Source organism: Lates calcarifer, linkage group LG17 (assembly GCF_001640805.2).
Source record: "Lates calcarifer isolate ASB-BC8 linkage group LG17, TLL_Latcal_v3, whole genome shotgun sequence".
NCBI classification, from domain to species: Eukaryota; Metazoa; Chordata; class Actinopteri; family Centropomidae; genus Lates; species Lates calcarifer.
The window spans coordinates 11,098,303-11,119,242 of record NC_066849.1 but is presented as its reverse complement, the minus strand read 5'-3'; the positions used below and the strand labels follow the sequence as shown (position 1 = coordinate 11,119,242).

Below are 20,940 nucleotides of genomic sequence, written 5' to 3'. Positions count from 1 at the left end.
GAAATTAATGTAAGTTAATGTTACGTCCTCTGAAGTCAGGGAGAACCAACTGTGTGTGTGTGTATGTGTGAGAGAGAGTGTGAGTGTGAATGTGCATGTGTTGTCATGTTTACACTCTATGGGTGCCATCTGGTGGCCAGAGCCTGGAACTATAAGTGAGACAGAGGAACAAATGATCCAGAGGGAAAACCTGCCACTTCAGTGTACTTTTTAAAGGCAAGACATAACATGTCTCTCTACTGTTTTGTGTGAGAAATCTAAAAAAAAGTTTTAAGCTGACAGTCACATTTAATGTCATTTGTGCAAAGGAAAGGTTGTCATTAGGCTGTGAAAAAAGTGAGCTGTCAAGATTCTAATTGTCAAGAATATATATTTTCTTTTCTTTTTTTGTATTGTATCACAGTTAAGTAATAAGCTAGACTTCATATCTCCTAAAACCTTTTAAAGAATTTCCCCTGTATTGTGTCTACAGCTTTTGGGGGAATTTTGGGGCATCAAAATGGTAACAATCTGCATTTTTTTAATACTGATGCTACTGTGCTGTTTGACAATATATCATATAAAAAGTCAAAATACGACAATACAAACACACATTTTAGATAAATTTTTAAATAACTTTATTCTGTAGGAATTCTCATATGTGTTTTAAGAAATGCATGGATGTTTTTGTTTTTATTCAGTTCCTCTTTGAATAAAATATTCTTTTTCAAATTGCATTGGGTTTATTTTAAAATGGACACCTGAAATTATCTATTTACAAAAGAAATCTGTTAACAATTGTATTAGAATTCATTTTGACGATGTACTCAACCCTCCATTTCACCCTCCCCTCAACCTCAAAATACTTTTTAAAAATTTTAATTACAATGTTTTTCTTGGTACAAAATATGCTGTTTTACAATTTAAATCAAGTCTTTTTTTATTCCATCTTCATATCACTGACAATGTGGGAGTATATACAGGGGGGAAGGGGCGGGGGACTGGTGTCATGTGATCTGATGTGGAGCCTCAAGCATCTCCATCAGGAAGGTGTCGATAGGCGTATCCCCGATCAGCTTGAAGAAGAACAGATGCTCCAGGCACTTGAGGCCGATGGAGCGCAGGGCGGGCAGGCGGAGCAGCAGTTTGGCAAACCTGGGAAAAGGGAAAATAAGGACAAATACTGAGGCTTCAGCTTAAGTGATCATCATTGCAAGTCCTTTTTAAATACATCTTTCAACAATCCTCACTGCTCTTTACAACCCAAAGCAACAATTAAACAACAGTGTTTAATATTGATCGATCCTGTAATGTAATGCATTTCCTACCTGCCAGGCTGATCTGGGTATTTCTGTTTTGTATATGACTCCAATGAAGCATAGACTTTTTCCCGCAGCCCCTCGACCTCTGGTGGGTTCGAAAGACCTTTTGCATCTGAAACAAATACAAATTCACAGTCACACACAACCACATAGTAATACCTCCTGATCCACACAGAACATCTGTCTGCATTTAAACCTTTTTGAGGCCAAAAGGAGTTAAAGCCTCAATGTCACAAGGCCACTTGTCGCAGTATAGTCATTACAACATACTATGATGCCCAACATTATGTATACAACAACACAATGTATATAACAGATACATCACAATTAATCAGATGAATCATTGCATCGTTACTGTCTAATTTAGCATACAGCTAGAGTAATTTAAAATTGATTGTCGTTCTCTGATATATCATGTGAAGGTGACAGGAGACCAAACTGACCAGGGTTGAAGAGGACGATGGCTCTCAGGCAGCCAAGCTCTGTCTTATCCATCTGCATATCTTTCATTTTAGATACCAACTCTGTCAGGACTCTGCAGGAGATCAGAGACATAAGAGTGTAACAACACAGACTTTGAATTAGTAACAGTAGCCTAAAGCATTGGCAAGATTTTAAGCCTGACTCAACATTTATTTCATCTACTCTTGTGAAAGTGCATAAAACGTGCACTTCCACCTTCTTAATAAAAGAAGACTGCACTACCAGCATCACTAGACTTATTAGATTTTTAATCAACATTTTTAATCTTAAAAGTCTGTTTAGATTTTTAATTTAAAAAGCCTTGTTGTCAAGCCAACCAACAGGGAGAGCCATAACAGCTGATGTTTTAGCTTTCTACAGTAGATGCTGCCATATCTGCTACTTACCTATCAAAGATAGAGCCCACTCCAGCACTGTGGGCGCTGCTTCTGTGCACGTGGAGGCCTGTCGCCAACAAGATGCCATCTTTTACCTGTGACCGAGCGATGCGAGAATGAGGCAATGAGCAGCTCATTCCAGCCTGGATACAAAAAGAAAACAACTGTGACCTCTTTATCTTTCTGTCTATCCCTACCTCACAGTCACTTCTAAAGTTTCTATAAATAATTTGTGATAACAATATATGTGATATATAGTGATCATAATTTCTGTTATCTGTCTGCCTTTCCGTTTTTCTTAAAGCAAAAATAATCCTGATTAGGCCTGCTGTGTGACCTTTTGACTTCCACATTCAGGCCTGTGTGTGAAGTCTCTCACCAGCAGGGGTCAGCTCTGGTGCAGCTGCAAACCACACTGCTGGGACTTGGCAAATAGTCCAGTTATATTTGGTTTCAGTGCTCCATTAAACTAGATGGCAAAAATGTGTTGAACAAATGTAGAAGACTTAAATAGACTGCCTGGGGATTAATAATTACTGGGTTATAGAAAGGTTTGTTTACTGTTTGGAAAGAAAAACTTTGTGGATCTTTGTATGCAAATTTAGGTATGCTTACTGAATGTGTGGGGGTTTTTTTTGCATGTGTGCCTACCTGCTCTTAGTAGGATGACCTGATCGTCAAGGGGGAGTTCGGAGAAGTGCGGGATCCTTTTGGCCCACTCAACCAAGGTGAAGAGCTGCTTGTCTGCTGCTTGGCAGATATTGGTGACTGGGTCGTTGGTCTAGAGAGGAACAAAAAGGAAAGAAATGCCAAAACAATGCAGGCAGTAACTGTGCTGGTGAGCGCCTTCAGTGACATCTAAACTTGTCAAATAGCAGTTAGAGCAGGTGCAGCTGTGGGTATTTTTGGTTGCTTTGTAAACCAACAATTTCCTCTCAAGACTTGCGAAAGTTTTAGAAGAGTCTCAAAAATGATCACAGAGCTGAGTTACCACTGGCACAGTGTCACTAGAGTTCAACATTACGAGCTTTGGGTAGTAGGATTTATTGCAGGGCTGTTAAACTGGCCTGAATGAGACTGTAAATCAGTGTCTACTTCACTTTTAATTTATTGATTTCTCAGAATAAATGTTTTAGTTCTTGAGGGAGTTTACACAATTCTTGAGCCAAATAGTTACTGACTGGTAAACAACAAAAACAGACTGAGCAGCTGTCAGCAGCATTAACAGTTTGTCTGAATAAGTGAATTACAGTAGAGTCTGGATTCAGTCCCATAAACTGCTTATCTTGTGTTATTTATCTTCAATTTGCTTACTAATCAGAACAACATTTGAATCATGGATCTGCTGCACCAGCATTTGGAGCTTTCCTAAATTTAATTTCACTGAGACTGATCATATTCCAACACTTCAGCTTCAGAGTGGCAAATAACTACTCCACTTTGCTTAGGTATATATGTTTTTTTGACCACCACTGATCAGGACCAGCATCATGAAACAGCACATTTTTTAGCATCCAGTTGTTCCCTCATCTTTCAGGTACCACCTTGGCCTCATGATCAAAAATAGTGATTGACAGTACAAGGGTTTGGACAAATCCAGCTGAGTGTGTATGATTCTTACAGAGTTTCCGGGGCTGCCGTCACTGTACGTCTCCGTTTTGGGCTCCACAGCCAGCTCGGCATCCAGGATCTTGTCCACAGGCATGTCCTCATTGAAACTGCTGGTAGATTCTACTTCATTCTCGCCCCGCTCCTTCCCACGCTGCCTCTCCTCCTGCACCGCTGCACACACGCACACACACACACACACACACACACATTAACACATACATTTATGGTCAAACCAGCCATACTTATTCTTCTGGGCTAGATATTATTGACTTTATAATATCACTGATACATCAGTAACTGCACTCTCCAACATTAAAACAAACTCAGTAGTGCAATATCATAATAAGCAGACAACATATACAAATACAAATAATATATAATATATGCTATGCTGGAATCTAAATGTAACCTCTTCAGCAGATTCAAACTTGATTCACTTATTTCTACATCACAAAATATTTTCTAAATCTGCTTATTCTAGCACTTCACTGAGGATACTGTAAACCACACTTATTGCACACTGAATCAAATGTTCAAATCCGAGACACATTTTCATGGCTGTACCTATATATCCATGGAAATATACAATATGTGGATCATTATCGTTATTGACATTTCTATGCATTTCACCCTGACATGTTTGTTATCTTAATAACTTGAGTTCTTGAGTAGATAAATGCAAGGTAGAAGAATTCTTATTTGCACAACAACCATTTATAATGATGTTTTTTTGGTTCACAAAGATTAAAGAATACAGGCCTACATCTCCAAACCTCCATATCTGCCCCATTCAAGTATCTTACACATGTATACGCACACACACACATACACACACACACACCTTCTCTCTTCATGCCCATGGCCAGGCACTTCTGGTAGCGACAGTATTGGCAGCGATTTCGCTGGCGCTTGTCAATCAGGCACTCCTTGTTGTCTCGACATGTGTACGTGAGATCTTTGCGGACGGTCCTCTTGAAGAAGCCTTTGCATCCCTCACAGCTGTACACACCATAGTGCTTTCCTGTGGAAACAAAGCCCACAGCATCAGTCCTACTCTGGACCAGAAATAAATTTCACAGTACACAAAGTTCACGGTGTGCACTGTAAATCTTTTTTTGGACACATGTCTAGAAGCCTGTTGCCGTTTACAACACAGTGAAAAACCCATTTGTAAATACAGTAAAGACAGAACAATAGAAATCTCAGTAGTGGGAAAAATACATTGATAAATCTGATAAGCTTGACAAGTCACCTTGAAGTCAATCTGTCAATCTGTCTGTCCTCCAGTCATCTGGGTGGCAATGTTTGCAGGGAGTGGGAGTGTAAATTTGTTTGCCCATCCCTCTCTTCCCTCCTCACCCTCTAACATTACCTGAGGAGCGGTCCCCACAAATGGCGCAGATGTGCTTTGACATTCCCCCGGGGCTCGTACACTGGTAGTTGATGTTTCCTAGGTTCTGTAGGCCCGGTGGAGGCTTGATGTCCTCCGAGCTGCTAACACTGTTCATGGAATTCATCTGAGAATGACAGGAGGACAGAAGAGAGAACAGAGAGACAGAGTTGAAGCTGAGGTGGCGAGAACTGAGCAAAACAGAGCAGAAGAGGAAGCACAGGGGAAGTAAGAGTGAAAAGTGCTAGGCAGTCTCATGACACTCTCCCTTCCTCTATTTTCTCTGTTAGTCTTCCGCTCACCCATATTATCATTTTCTCCCCACCCACACGCTTTATTGTGAAAGTGTCTCAGGGTGCGATCACATGCTCGGGCAGTGGGAGGAGCTGAGCCGTCTGTCTGAGGCTTGTCATACAGGTTTCTAATGTTTGTTGACAGGGAGAGGCAGAGGAGTCACGTGTGCAGAAAGTGCAGTTCTTAAGGACACACAGCAGAGGGAGCCCCTGTGTAGGTTCTCTGAACTTCAGAGAGTGAGGGAAATCTTAAGATAAAAGTTTTCAGATGTTGACACTTCTAACCTATGCACATTTTGATTTATTGGACCAAATTTTCATTATGGAGAATTAAGAGCTTCTTATAACAGCACCCCAGGTGGTTATACAAAAATTCACACCTTACTTAATGAGATGACTCTTAGCTCAGCATGAGGTCTCTTGTGATCGCAAGGGGCCCCATGAGACAACAAGGTGTGAACAACCCGCAGAGGTTAAAATAAGTGAGACTCTCAACCACTCCACAGAGGTAATGAAGCCTCTTAAATGAGGGGCGAAACATGTTCAAGGCCAGGCAACAAGTCGGGCTTCCTTCGACTTCTACGTATCTCTCTCTCTTTCCCTTATCATCTCCGTGCCCTTTGACCCCCTACTGTTGATGAGAGCCAGGTAGGATGCATGCATTGTGCTGCATATTTATGTTTGTTTAGTTGTTTATGTGCAAACATCTGCACTCCAACTGGAAACAAGATTGACCTACATATGCCCTCATGTCCTATATATTAGATGCAGCGTGACATATAGGGCAGCCTTCCCCACAGTCACCTCAGGCTCTTCCTATCACTTATTCACGAAGTACACTTTCGTTTGAGTATCCTCTGATGAAAAACCAAAAGCTTAGGACTCTATGGCTGTGACCTTACAGCAGAGGAGAGCATATACAAGAGATTTTTTTATCCTGTCTTTCAGTTTTCCCCAAGCACACTAGTTCTCTACCCTCCTCGACTGTAGATGCCCCAAGGGCGGAGGGTCACACTTAAATGAGCATTCAGCCCCCTCCGTCCCTGCTCATCGGTGAGTCACTGGTGTGCAGCTATTCCTCCTCAGCACACTCTTCAACACAGTTTTCACAAACAATTAATTTTACACATGTAGGTTTGAAAAAAAAAAAGTCTTGTGGTGCATTCAAACAGTTGTTCAGACACACATGCCATTTCAGATAGACAACATATTGGTGCACAAAAGGGCTACAAGCACTGTATATGGATTATTGATGCATCATACATTCTTTATACAACACATGGTATGAGGAACATACTGCATCATACATGTGAGGTTTACTTAGGCCTGTAACGGGCCAGAAATGCATAGCTACTTTTCAGATAGGATTTCGTTTTCCTTAAGTGAACTCATGAGGATCTTAGAGAAACAGATTTATTATTTCAAGTCACGCAGTTCTGAGATTCATTTTGAGTTTTAAAGGTACAATCAGTGATACAAATGCAAAAAGATATGAAGCAATTAGTCAATCAGCTGAGCAATGAAGAATTAATCTGCAACTTTTCTGATAATCAGTTAATCATTTAAGTCATTGTTTAAGCTGGTTCCAGCTTCTAAAAGCTGTATATTTGCTAGTTTTCTTAGTCTTCCTTCCATGATGTTTAACTAAATATCTTTTGTCAGGCGTTTATTTATCAGCTAATTAAGAAAATAATCTGATGACTGACGATAATCCATAACTACACCTCTAAATGCTAACAAAAATACAGCCCCTTCCCTTCAAATAAAACTCAAAGTACAGAATTGGAAGCTGCTATCACTCTCAAATTGACTGACAGGTATTTTAATACATACAAATAACTGAATATCAAATCTGGGATTTGAATGCAGCAGCAGTGAAAAAATATTAAATACTTGGTTCTTCACTATGAGTTCAACTCTGACTAGGGCTTTAAAACAGTTGTTAAGTACAAGATGACAGTAGAAAACTTGAATATTGCTAAAATGGATGCACAAGCATAATATTGAATTTCTTTGTGCTCTGTGCTGTGATGACCACTCATGAACTCCAGTTCACCCATAAAACTGTATGAGACGTTACTCGACACAATGACCTGATGGTAGCTTGGTTACTGGCTGCTGGCGAGTGGTGAAAAGATGGTTACACCACACAATCATATTAACCCTGACCGTCCCTAAAGGCACAGATCCATACTGTGATTGAAGCAGCTTATATCACTGTCTGCTGTGCCCTGCAGCACTGGCCTCAATCCAGCATCTGAAGCACAACGTGTGTGTGTGTGTGTTTCTGTTTGTGCAGCTGACTGTCAAAGTACTGAGCCTTGTGGGGCTTGTAGTTCATTCAATGGACCACTTATAGAAAGTATCTCCATTAGCTATCTGTCTCTCTTGCAGTCTATTGTGCCAGAGAGTAAAAAGAGCAGTCTTGTGTTGCTGTTTATTACTTATACAATCTGAAAAGATGCAACCTGACACAGGAAGGAGCTGTGTAAAAGATTCTGGCATAGTAACCAAACTGAACTATAAAAAGACACTAAGGCAAGCAGAGACAAGTAAAACATAAAGTGAAATAAAATAAGAGAAAATGTCAATAAAGTAAGAAAAAAACAAGAAAAATGGAGGCTGCTCGTTCTCTCTCTGTCTTTTCCCTCTCTCCCAGTAATCCATTAAAGGGCTAATAGTCGGACTGCGTCTTAAGTCCCCTCGCATGACAGCAGCAGCACAGAACTCTGCGATGACCTTTAGGGTGGGACATTTAAAGGGCAGTAAAGGGGTTGGGGAGAGAGAAAAGCCAAGGTATGCCAGCCAAACACATTGGATATGGCTAACCTTCAACCTCCTGCCTGCTGGTGGAGATTCCAAGAAAGGCACATGATCAACGAAAGAACATGATAGTTTCATGCACATGCAGAAAACCCTGCCACAAGTAGCTATTTGGACTAATAGAAACCTCTGCTGACAAAAGTGCAGCAATGAATAGAAGGCCTTGTCTGTTTTCAAACAAAGTAAAGTGGGTAAACCAAGAGGATGAATGACAATATTACATCTGGAATGCATGGAACATCATAAATTATTCAGAAGCATTCTTGATTTTAAGAAGAATGATTATTTTAAGGGAAAAAGCTTTAAGAAGCCTTGTAAGATAATGTCCACTGACATTCAATTACCAAAACACCCACACATTTTCTCACCTGTGGACTGCTGAGTGGTCCAAAGTTCATGTTGGGTGTGGATGGCAGCGATACAGAGGGTGAGCCTAGAGATGATGTAATGACGGGGTAGGGTGAGGCCAGGCCGTTCATCGGCGAGCCCAAAGTGGACATAGGGGACGGCAGGTGCCTGGAGGTGCTGATGACTGATGGGTGGCCCACCATGCCCCCCATGGGTGGCGGGTGGGTGTGGGCTGTGCTCATTGGCCCTGTAGAGTCTGTGGGAGAAAAAAGAGGTGTGTTAGAGAACAAAGCTCAAAAGCATTATGTGGAACTGTCAGGCAAAATATTACATACATAGTACATGTATATATAATATGACAACTCATCTAACTTTGGCATCATAAATTACCCATTTAGCTAAGACATTAGTGTATCATCTTAAAGTTGACATGGCGTTAGCTAACGGTGGCCATCTAACAGACAGAACAACATTAGCATTCAACTGGAGTCATGTTTCAAGCCACCTTACAAATATAAGTCCGCTTTTGGCTAGCCCTTTAGCTGCTAAATGCTCCACTACATTCACTAGCTAGTCGCTGACTGTTTGATGCTGAGCAGGTAGCCCCCTGTGGGATTTTGGAGATTTCTTTTGCTGAAAACAGCTAGCAGCTGTGGCTGCAAACAAAACTGATGAGAGTGGTGGAAGTGAACCAAAACATTAAAGCTGTGGGCTGTAAAACCAGAACAGTAAACTCCCTGTAGAGTGGAGCTTATGGAAACTGCAAAGTTGGGTGATGATTTTTGTAGGTTTGTTACTACATGCAACACCTTTTAGATTATGCACAAGCATTCGATCCATTGTTAATATAAAATTATTGACTATAGCAGATTTAAGATCAGCTTTAAGTATAACACATAATCTCAATTCATTTCAGTTATTATAAGCATAAAACATAATGTGTATGACAGTATAGTGGATTAACACATTTCACAAGTTAATTGCTGTATGAAAGGATCAAAAGCTTGAGAATATGTTTCTGACCAACAGCGCAATATGCCTTTATACAGTCAGTGTTGTGCAAATATGGCTATGCAGAGTGATGTCCGCCTGATTTTGGTCACAGGGTGCTGACTTTGCTTTGCATCCATTGATGCAAACTGACAGGCTGGCATTTACATAGATGACCTACTTAGAAAAGCTGTCAGTCAACTGGGTAACAGGGCGTGGTGTGTAATTTCATGCATGTGCTGTAGCTGTGAGGACGTTCATCATTCGTTCGCTCATGCAAGGACCAACCATGTACGTACACATGATTAATACATACAAATGCCACAGGCTGCCACACTTTGTTTTGGTACTGACAGATGCCATAAATAGTACCTCTCTCAGCTGATGTCAATAACTGAAAATAATTAATTAAACCTTCCTCTTCTTTTGTTTTTTACAGAACACATTACCAAGCGTGATATACCACCATACGCACATGAACGTTTGGATTACTCTAAAGGCCAGAAAATGCAGAACCTTCTTCTTGTGTATCAGCACATCCCCCACCCACCTTTAAACACACACACACACACACACACACACACACACACACACACACACACAGTGTGATACTGGGCCCAATGCCACTGTTCTTAGTTAAATGTCACATTCCTGTGTGTGTAAAGGTGGGCAGTGGCATGATACCCTGACACGCAATGAACAGCAGTTGTGTTTTAGTTTGTGAAAATGTGCAAATAAAAGTATTTTTTGTCTTTTCCTCCCTCAAAGCTCAACGATATGCCAGAGATGACAGTTTTCATTTTATTTTGTGTTGCACCGCTGTCAACAGGCTACATCAGAGGCGTCACAACTCCTTTTCTTTTTATCTATCATCTTGATTAACTTGATTTTGTATGACAGTTCATACATTTTCCAATAAACAATAATGCCATCCCTTGCCAACTGAAAATACATTTAATATTAGCAAGAAGTCACTGCTGCCTCACTGGAGCCTGGAGCTGCGATAATTTGCCATTCAGCCATTGATGAGGAGTCATGAGGTGTCACTCCTTTTTTGTAATTGTTATTACTCATTTTGAAACTGGATATGGATTACACAGTTTAAGATACAAAACGCTACATCTTCTAATTTCATCCATGGGAGATTCTAAATGCTGACAACATGAGAAAAAAATTTCATTCAAAGATTCAAAAGTTCTACGTGCTCTTGGGCAGTAGCTGTCAGCTGTGCTTCTTTTTTGCAGAGGTCTGGGGAATAATTGCTTATATTCACATTAAACATTGTATCTCTCAGTTTTGCTAAAAAGACTTTAGTTTGCAGCCTTTTTGAAAGCTAAGCAGAATGTCTTGCTAAATACTTTTGAAATCCTTTTGAAATACTTTTGCTCTGATACTTAACCTCTGGCAGTGATTAAGCACACATTAGTTTCTTCACTGGATATGAGAAGCATAAACTCTATTTAAGAGAAATGGAAACTTTGAGTAATGCAAGACAGTTGCTTTCAGATGTCAAGGATTTGGGAAATAGAGAGGAATGTCACATTGTCTGCCTGAATGTAACACTTTTTGCATGAAGACACACTCTTAACACACACAGCTGGCCACTCCGTCCCTCTCTGAATGCCAAGGAACAGATGTTGTGCAACTTCCTGTTTAGCAGTGAGACTATAGCCTCCACCCCCTTTCTAACTCACCCACTTTCTCCAGCCCTCCACGAGTGATCCCTGGCAGGCAAATATGTATTGGGGCCTCCCTCTCTCTCCCACGGAGTTGACTGGATACAAGAGATATACGGCTAGTACTAAAATCAGTCAGCTATTTATACTGTATGCTATGGTCTGTAATGTTACAAAGTGTATCATGTAGCTTTAACTCTCACAGTGTTGGGCATGTATTCCCAACTTTTTGGAGTGCATTTTCATCTGATCAGTGAGCTTATGTAATGAATGAGCACTGTACAGCATGTACTGTGTCTCATTTTGTGCACTGACCCCTCTCTTTATGTGCATGACAAATTCCCTTCAGGGCTAATAAAGATCTATTCTATTCTAGAAGTGCTGAGTAGGAGATATAGTAACGGGTGCCAACATGCTCTCATAGACATCCAGACCAACAAGTATCTAGACATAAATGATAACCAGATAAAGTGTGTTACAAGGATCTGCCATAGATGGAATGGATGTAGCAGACAAGCAGCAACTGGAAGGCATTATCAACAAAATGCCAAACTTCTGGACCTCAAACTCACCTAGTGTATGGGCCATTTAAAACCACACACTCAAAACAGTGCCTCATGAGCTTATTTCAGAGCTCTAAATTACTGTTTACAATCAATACTGCAGACACATCAATGTAGATATGGAGACGATCAAAAGGCCAGAAACTGCTCTGTTCCCCAAATTGCATTTATTTCACGCTGCTGGTAACACGAAGAGCAATAATTGAAACTGATATAGAGACGACTGATTGATTAGTGGGTGTTAAAGCAAAAGCAATATATTCAAACGAACATTGTCTGGTTCCACCTTCTCAAATGTGACAGTTTATCACTGCGATATATTACTGTAAATTGAATATCTTTAGGTTTGACCTTAGAGAAGGTTTGAAAGGTGTTTTTCACTGTTTTTGACATCTCTTAGATTAAGCTGTTAGTCAAAAAACAACTGACAGATTAATCAATAATGAATACAGTAATTACTATGGTCCTATTTGAAACCTATTAGGTCTCTGTCCTTGTAAAGTATATATGCCCAATACTATGACACTACAACAGTCGAAAACATAACCTGCGTGTTTGATACAGCACCAAAGATGAATGCATTTTGTCCAGACCTGAGAGTCTTTGAGGCGGCAGTACACAGGGGAGCACAAAAGCACATGGACAGTCAGCTGGTGGGATGCCTAAAAGGGAATGGCCGGCGAGGTGAGCATGCTTAGCGAAGGGAGCGTGTGTATGTGTGTGTGTGTGTGTGGAAGGAGGCCAACATGTTCAGCAGAGGAAGCATAAATCGGCCCAGAGCAGCTCAAATCAAGGATAGGGTCCTATCCTTGAATGACCTGACTCAACCGGCTGTTCCACCTCCATTCTATGTAAATCACCTCTATACAAAGAAGCTACTGGAATGTGCACCGCTATCATGCGTTACATAGCACAGAAAGGTACACTACTGAGAGGTTATTTGTAGACAGCCTAAAAAAAACATACTCATCGTAAGAAACTCGCTGCATTCACACAGATTTAGCTGCAGTGCTTCCTGTCAGTCTTTGTTTAAGAGCATCTGTTTGAGAGCAAACAAACAGACAGAGCAGTGAAGGGCACCTTTGACCGCTGGCGTCGCAAATCAAAGGTCGCCTGTTGCCAAACTCCTGAACCAAGTTCAAAAGAGTTCCTATCTGCAGCAGCCAACAGTTACACTGATCATTCCCAGAAATTACTGCGCCGAGGGGATGTAAAACCTTCAAAATGACCCACCAGTGGCTAACATAATGCCATTATAACAGCCGTCCATTACGGTTGGATCTGAATTAGAACTGGATATCATGGTCTAAAATGCATTTGTGTTGCGATATTTGTGTCATTTCATTAACAATAACTGTGAAAATTACTATTCTCAAGGGTCACCGGTGTGGGGGTGGGGAGGTGGAGCCTATCCCAGCCTATTCTTTTGAATTTTTATTCTTTCAAATAAGAATTCTTGGCAGTTTCTCATATAAAAGGATTTCCTTGTAAATTTAAAATCTGAGGACTGTTGGTTGGACAAAATGAGCAACTTGAAGGTATCATTCTTTTACCGCTTTCTGACATTTAATACATTATACAACTATCAATAATACAAACAACGCCTTCCTACGAAGAGTATGCAGCATACATACTGTAACTCTTCATATCAATTGTTAATTCTTTCACCATGTAAACTCAAAAGGCACTTCATTTAATATGACTGCATTTGGCTAAAACATGGTGCTTTAATCAGTATGTTTGAGATCACAATGTAAAGTAATCACAAACAGAGCTTTGGTTTAAACTATAACAGATTTCCTTCATGCAGAGAACCAGGACCACATCATCATCATCATTAGTCAGCTGCTGCAAGCTTCAGATGATCATTTATGTAGGCCAACCACCTTGTGGCAGAGAATAGACAAAGCCCCAAATCTATCACATGCATCTGATGATCAACAGGTTTAAAGAAACATCACAGACCACAAACCCTCTAAATCCCTCACTGTTAATTACTGGGGTAGTGGCAGGATGGAGCACTCTGCTGTGTGGTAATTCAATAAGCCCATGGCCCACTAACTAATAATATCTCCTGTCTGAAGAGCAGACCAGCACTGGAAGTATATAGTGGTGGGTGGGTGATGGGGCAGTTGGTGGCCAGTGAGCGATAAGTCACAGGGGTGGAGCAGCCACTCCTGAACAACAACACAGGCCTCAATATCCACAAGATTAGCCACCACGAACAGAAATCCTCAGCGTGTGCAGTGATCTGTCTAATGCCTTTTTTTGTATGTGTCTGCATGTGTCTTGCTCGTGTGTGTCTGTACAGCACGGCTGACAGTGCTGTGACAGAGAGCAGAACGCATCTTAAAGTAATCAGACGGACAGCCTGCGGAGCTCATTAGATACAGCGCACATGTAATTAAGAAATCTCTTCAGTGCCAATCCAGCTAACTAGCACTGGCCGTGAGCCCTGCCGCACACATACACTGGCCGTGTACACACACACACACACACACTTCTCGCCTTTCACATTAAAATAGAAAAAGGCACACTAATTTCCCATGCACACTAGCACAAAATCGCCACCCTTTAAGCATTTATTTCATTGCTAAATGAGGTTGATGTCTGATCAATTGTGTCAGTAAATCCTCTTATCCCTGGGTAAGTATCTGCAGCTCAGCAGGCCAGCTGTCAAGAAGGTGGGAAGCCGAGGAGGAGGGGATGGGGCCAGATTGGAGGGAAGGCAGCGATGGATGGATAGATGGATGGATAGATGGATGGATGGGGGGGGGTTTAGGGCACTGTGGCGCTGGCAGGATGCCGCTTTGCCTCTCCAACGCTCACATGATCCCACCACCACATACGCCTAATCTCTCCGCCTGGCTGAGAACATTAGATCATCAATTGAGAAAAAAAGCCCCTGTGTATTTCTGCACAGCTGTGATTTAGGAGATAGAAATAGTTACTGGTGAGAGAAAATGAAGATATTCTTTAATAAACAGCAAACTATCCAAAGCTGCCTCAAGGACACATGTTCCATTTTCTGCTTTTTTAGAGTTACACAGATAAAATGAAAACCCATATCAATGCTTCAATAACATCATTCCTCTCTTGTTGAAAATCTAAGGATATGGAAAAATATTTTTTCCCATAAAGCCATGCGGCTGTGACAACACAAGCATTTCAGCTAGTGAAGTTCTCTGACCCTAAATTCTGCCCTGTAGTGAACTCTCTAGTGAACTCACACAAACTATCCCTCAAAAGAAGAGCAATTAACTCTGCTTCCTTTCTTTCTATCCCCCCTATCTCTGTAGTTTACCCGTAGCATAGCTTTAGACAAACAAAAAAAAAAAAGTCAGTCAAGCTAATAAACATACATAACATATTGTATTTAGGCTGTTGCTGTCATGCCATTTGTTACATACACAACCTTGCCTGTGTAATGCTTTTTACACAGACGCAGAGAGGATCGATCAAGAGGCCCGGGCTGAGACAGGGACAAGATAAAGACTGTTTTGCAAATGATAAAACAAAAAGTTTGGAACTTAAACAAGAAGAGCTAACACAAGTCTGCTTGCACAGACTGAACAGGCTGACCAAGCAGTCCTGGAAAACAAACAAACAGGTGGACTGACAGGATTAATGCAAACTAAAGCATCCACCCTTGTGGCTCCGTCTGATGAGGTAACCCAAATCAGTTCCTGGAAGTAGTTTCTCCCTTTTACAGAGATGACTATGTGCTGTCAACATACACAGACACACATAATACATGCTCATCTCATGCTGTGACCCAGCGAGTGAGACCAGGGTGACCTGACCTCTGGACCTGTGACCAGATCCTAGAAATACTACACTATCAGCTTGGTGGCGACAGTTAACTTGAGTTTAGTCTTGGGGTAATGTGGCACCTGAAAAAAAATCTGAGACAGAAATTATGCTCTACATAGACAGAAAAAAGTTTTAAAAGACCAAACAGAAGATGAGATGGAGTAAGTGACAATGACTGTAACAGTAAATAGGACTAACAGCCTGCAGCCACGCTAGCAGCACTGAGAGGCTGCACTCAAGCTAAATGCTTAAGCATGCTCATAATGACAATGCTAACATGTCAACATTTAGCAGGTATAATGTTTACCATGATCAATATCTTATTTTAGTGTGATTTACTAATTAGCACTAATCATAAAGTGCATCTGATTGCAATCCAGCCAATAGCTGTCGAGATGTTTCAGTCTGAACCAAAGTGCTGGACCAACCAACAGACTGAAATGCTAGCATGGCTAAAAAGTTGTGGCATGTTCGCATGTTTTAACACTTTTAACTTCAATCTGTATATACTGAATTTGATCCTACTGCTCATCACAATCTTCTAAAGCATATGATTTTTGATTGATTTCTCTTGATCCAGGTGTGAGAATCAATCCACAGAGACTCAAAATTAGCTTGAAGTAGATCCAAAAGCCATTTATTAAAACATAGTAGGCTGTTTTTGTTTTTGTGAATTACTCTTAATATTAAATAGAGGTTCAAAATAATTTTTTTTGAACTTCAACAATCACTGTAGCAGAGTATGTAGCAGAGTATTAGATTTAATCACAGCTGTGTCAACCCACGCCTGGAGAATGAATGACCATCTTCATGGCTTTCAGTGAGGGGGAACCACAGTTGTAAACAAGAGTGTCACATGCTTCTCTGAACAACACTAGAGAAAAGAATCAGTCCCCTACTATCTACACATTACCCATATACACACATGTATGTAGACAAAGTGAAGCCAGTTAATAGGCTAACTACAGCATGTGTGTATAGGAGCCCACATCAACACCTCCCACACTACCTCTGACAAAGGAAGGAGGCAAAGAAAAATAACTCATCAGAGCGAGTGGTGATGGAAGGATGCAGGGTGACAGACGGCAAACGCAAACAGAGAGAGAAAGCAGAATGGAGAGGGCTAATAGGAAGGGACAAGTGTTGAGAGACAAACAGATAGTGAAGGACGAGGCAATGAGAGCTGGAAGCGTCCTTTTAAGTTGAGTGACATCCCTGCTGACCGCATCTGAAACCTCGAGTGAGTCACAAACTCTCGATTTTAACGTGCAACAGCAAGGCCTTGTACCTGACACAACTGGTTAAAATGATCCAAAGGTAGCAACTGAGCTATTGGGGACCCGATAAGATCACGAAATCCGGACCAACAGATAGAACCCTTGAGAAAATAAAGTCCTCCAAGCACTGTAAAGAAGTGCTTTACATTGTAGATCGTATGTAATCCATTTGGAAAGCTGCAAATGTAAATAAGTTCCACAGATGCATGTGCTCTGCTAGTTGCATGTTTCTCCCTCTGGGGAAAGAACTTCAAAATAACTTGTTCAAAGAGTGCACAGGGATTAGAGGCATTACTGTAATGCATCTGTGCAGTGTTAGCTTTTAGTGCTCAAGCCTCACTCATGTGGAAAACCATAGAGCGCAGTGGTGCACACGGGTAACATCTATCTTCCACCAAAAAAACAATCCCAGCACTGATTCTGATCAGTGCATTTACAACAACAGACACACACACACACACGTGTATATATATATATATATATATATATATATGTAAGTAAAATACAATACACACAAAACCTAGACAAAACCCAAAACTCCACTCACAGTGGCCATAATCCATCTCTCTCCCAGGGCTTCCTCCAGTTGCAGGTGATGCCACAGGGTGCCACATGCTTTCAGGTGCAAGTGCGGCACCGGCTGGACGCCTGTCACTCAGGACTTAGACTTGAATGTTGGCTCAGTGACAGACTAAAAATGACTGGACATCAACTACTATTCTGGATGGAACAGGAACGGAAGGGTCGCCGTGGAGAAGAAGGACGGGGAGGGGGGGTGGGGGTGGGGGCGCGTCAGTGAAGAGCAAAAGAGGCGGAGTCCACCAGCGCCGGTTATAGGATTACCCAGATTATCCTTCCCCGGAGATCAATCCCACAGGAACTGTTTGCTGCCCGACTGCCGCACAAATCAGCTCTTCTACCACCCACTCATCTCATGTCTCCCCCCCCCCCCCGAGTGTTGGTAAAACTATCTGTACAGGGACACCTGTTGTAGTGGCAGAACAGGGTGACTGGCAATGGGGAGGGAGTGGAGGGTGGTTTTGGTGGAGGTCACACTTAAGAGTACAGTATAACCAGAAGTTTCCGATTACTCCCTCTTAAAAGGGATCGAGATTGGAGAGCATGGGAAGACGGTGTGACACTGATGTCACTTTAGGCTGCAGAGGTTGTTATGTGTCACTGACATTTCTTCATGTTGTTCTCTTTTCTCAACATTAGTCACAGACTCTGTATCTAATGTAGGTAGTACAAACGGGATGTGAGTGTTGAGAAAGGAAGTGACGAGAAGTGGCCAGAGACTAAAGAATTCCCTCTTCTATCTCCCTCGAAACATCTGTAATCCGCTTTCATGGCAAGAAATAGCTGTGCCAGTGTGCTTGCTTGATGGTGCCGTTGTGGCATGCGGAGCTGCTTGTGTGCACATTGTTAGTGGGTTTGTGTGTTTAACAAGTGTTATAGCATTCCAGGAAGTCAGGAATTGTCTTTCTCAATGCTCTAGGATGGTCAAGAAAACACACAGAGAGGGCCAAAAATATACCTTAAAGGCAACAAAGAACAATACATGATAACAAACCCTCATGGATTCTAAATAAACTGCAAAGTGCATGCAGGGATAGATTCAATCTTTAATCTGATCCTTGTTACACGACAGCAGCTATCGGAACATGCTTTCAAAAACGGGCATAAATGGTTTTAGTGAAACAAACAGCACTAAAATCGGCACGCAAACAGTGGGAGTTAAGTTTGTTCAACAATATCTGAGGCAGTGTGCATTCTTGGCCGTGGAAGTATGTCATATCATTATCACCAGAATATAGCCCTAGCCAATAAACTAGCGCTGATTTAAGCCTGCAGCTGCTCCTTTTAATTTATCCTGCCATCCAACGTTTGCCCTGTTTCGAACATTTGCATTGAAAGATGGCATGAAAATCCTGAAGAGCCTTCCCCAGCATGTGTGCATCTATTTTACTTACATGACTGAACAGAGTTTGCCTGTGTGGCGCACCTGCATGTGGCTGGATCAGATGTCTATACAGTCCTCAAAAGGATAGCCACCAGTAACCAGATCCCCTCAGTGACAGTAACCTGGCAAAAACTTTGACTCTGCCGGATGCAAGAAAAGGAGAAGACAGGCATGGAGAAGAGACACTTGTCTCTCTTTCAGACTTAACAAATCTCCACAGGGAGAAGCTAAAATAATATACTCCTTCTCAAATGCATGCTGTGTTATAATAGTGCATCGTGGCCCACATAAAAACTGTCAGATTAACCCTGAGAGCCATAATTAGCATTCATAGATGTATCATGGACTGTGAAGATATGTAAGGAGGATAATTGGTAACTAAATTCATGGTACACTTTTAAATGTTTGATCTGAAAATTCTATTGCTAGTTTGTCATCAGTATCATTTATACTTGTGTCTACAAATTGTAAATCTTTTATATAGGCTTTACTGAGAACCACCATCAGACATTGTTTGCCCAGTTAAACTGATCTCAGGAGGAGACAGTTTTCTGTTTGCATGCTCCTCTGTTTGCATGCTCGTCTGTTTGCATGCTCGTAGGAAGTTTTGACAGCGGGAAGGACATAGTCATGTAATGTATTTGGTTCGGGTTGACAGGTAGGAGAAGGCAGGCAGCAACAAATGGGTAAAAGGCAGAAAAGAGCAGAAAAATAATGTTTTTCCCCAAACAGCAATGTATGCATGTGTACTGCGTTAATAGGTACAAGCTTTCATTTGTGGGTATGAGATAGGACAAGCACACTAAAATGGCACTCAGAGCACTCAAAATAGCTTAGCGAGGTTTACAGCGTGTTCTTCATGTCTCTCTATGGAGAGGTTTAATGAGATCTAATGCACTTAGCTGTTACCTGTTGCTGCCATTTGTGCTCCTGCAGGGCATAGAGCGCCATGAAGAACTTTTCCTGGTCAGTCAACCCACCCTCTACTGAGCCATCAATCTCCCCTCATCAGTCCCATTCCTATTAATGGTATTAATGAGCTCTGTGGTGCTTAAACTTTCTAATCACATACTTGCTTTGGGACTGACTGTGGTTAGGGCTGCAACAGATGACTGTTTTCCTTGTTGGTGAATTCACTAATTAATTCCATGAAGGAGAGACTACTAATTTAGTCTATAAAATGTTAGGGAATAGTGGAAAATAGTGAAACCCAAACATCTAGAAGCTGGAACCAGCTATAGTTATAGTATAGTTATAGTTGGTGTTTTTTTTTTTTTTTCAATAAATGAAACAATTGACCAATAATCAGAATTACTGATATTTTATCCTCTGTCCATTAACTAACCAATGAATCAACTAATCGTTTCAGCATTATCTGAGTATATTACAGGACACTGTTTAACTATATACAGTAAAGTAACTAAGTATATTTACTCTAGTACTCAAGTACTATACTGAAGTACTTAAGTGCTGTACAACTACTCCACCACATTTCAGAGGCAAATACTGTACTTTTTACTCCACTACTTTTTATTATTTGACAGCTGAAGTTAGCAGTTATTTTTCACAATATTTCAATATAAAATCTATGATCCACTTATTAATATATGTTATCATATATTAAACTACTCAACAGTATATGAAGGAGTATCAGTTAGCTCCACCTCCCAGCTGCAAGTACTGCTTACATGATAATGCAGCAATAATATAATAAAATGACATCAACAGGAGACATTCTACATAATGAAAATGTCTGATTTTTGTTGCTACCATTTTTGTACTTTTGTTTCAATCTTCTGTAGTGATGACTGGTAATAATTTTGGTTTTGCAAACACATCAGCAGCTATTGCAGTATGTGTGTGCAGGTGCAAATTGTAGCGTTCACTCTGTTTGAAGTCATACACCCTGTTAGCAGGATATGGTAATTTATTCAGCATTTGATGTAAAATGTAGCATGTCTTTAGCTGTTATTCTTTACATTTGCTGAATTAATTAAAGACAAACACTGAACAGATTAGATGATTAAAATCA

General features: G+C 41.0%; 1 protein-coding gene across 1 annotated transcript; it reads right to left on the bottom strand.

Annotated features, from left to right (window-relative positions):
• Positions 1-593: 593 nt before the first annotated feature.
• On the bottom strand, positions 594-17,645 carry rxrgb (retinoid X receptor, gamma b). The gene is given in 11 exon segments (XM_018667454.2): positions 594-1,134; positions 1,308-1,413; positions 1,745-1,836; positions 2,171-2,259; positions 2,261-2,304; positions 2,813-2,942; positions 3,783-3,943; positions 4,614-4,793; positions 5,145-5,289; positions 8,647-8,882; positions 17,493-17,645. Coding segments are annotated over 11 exon segments (1,398 nt in total). The 5' UTR covers positions 17,560-17,645; the 3' UTR covers positions 594-986.
• Positions 17,646-20,940: the final 3,295 nt, after the last annotated feature.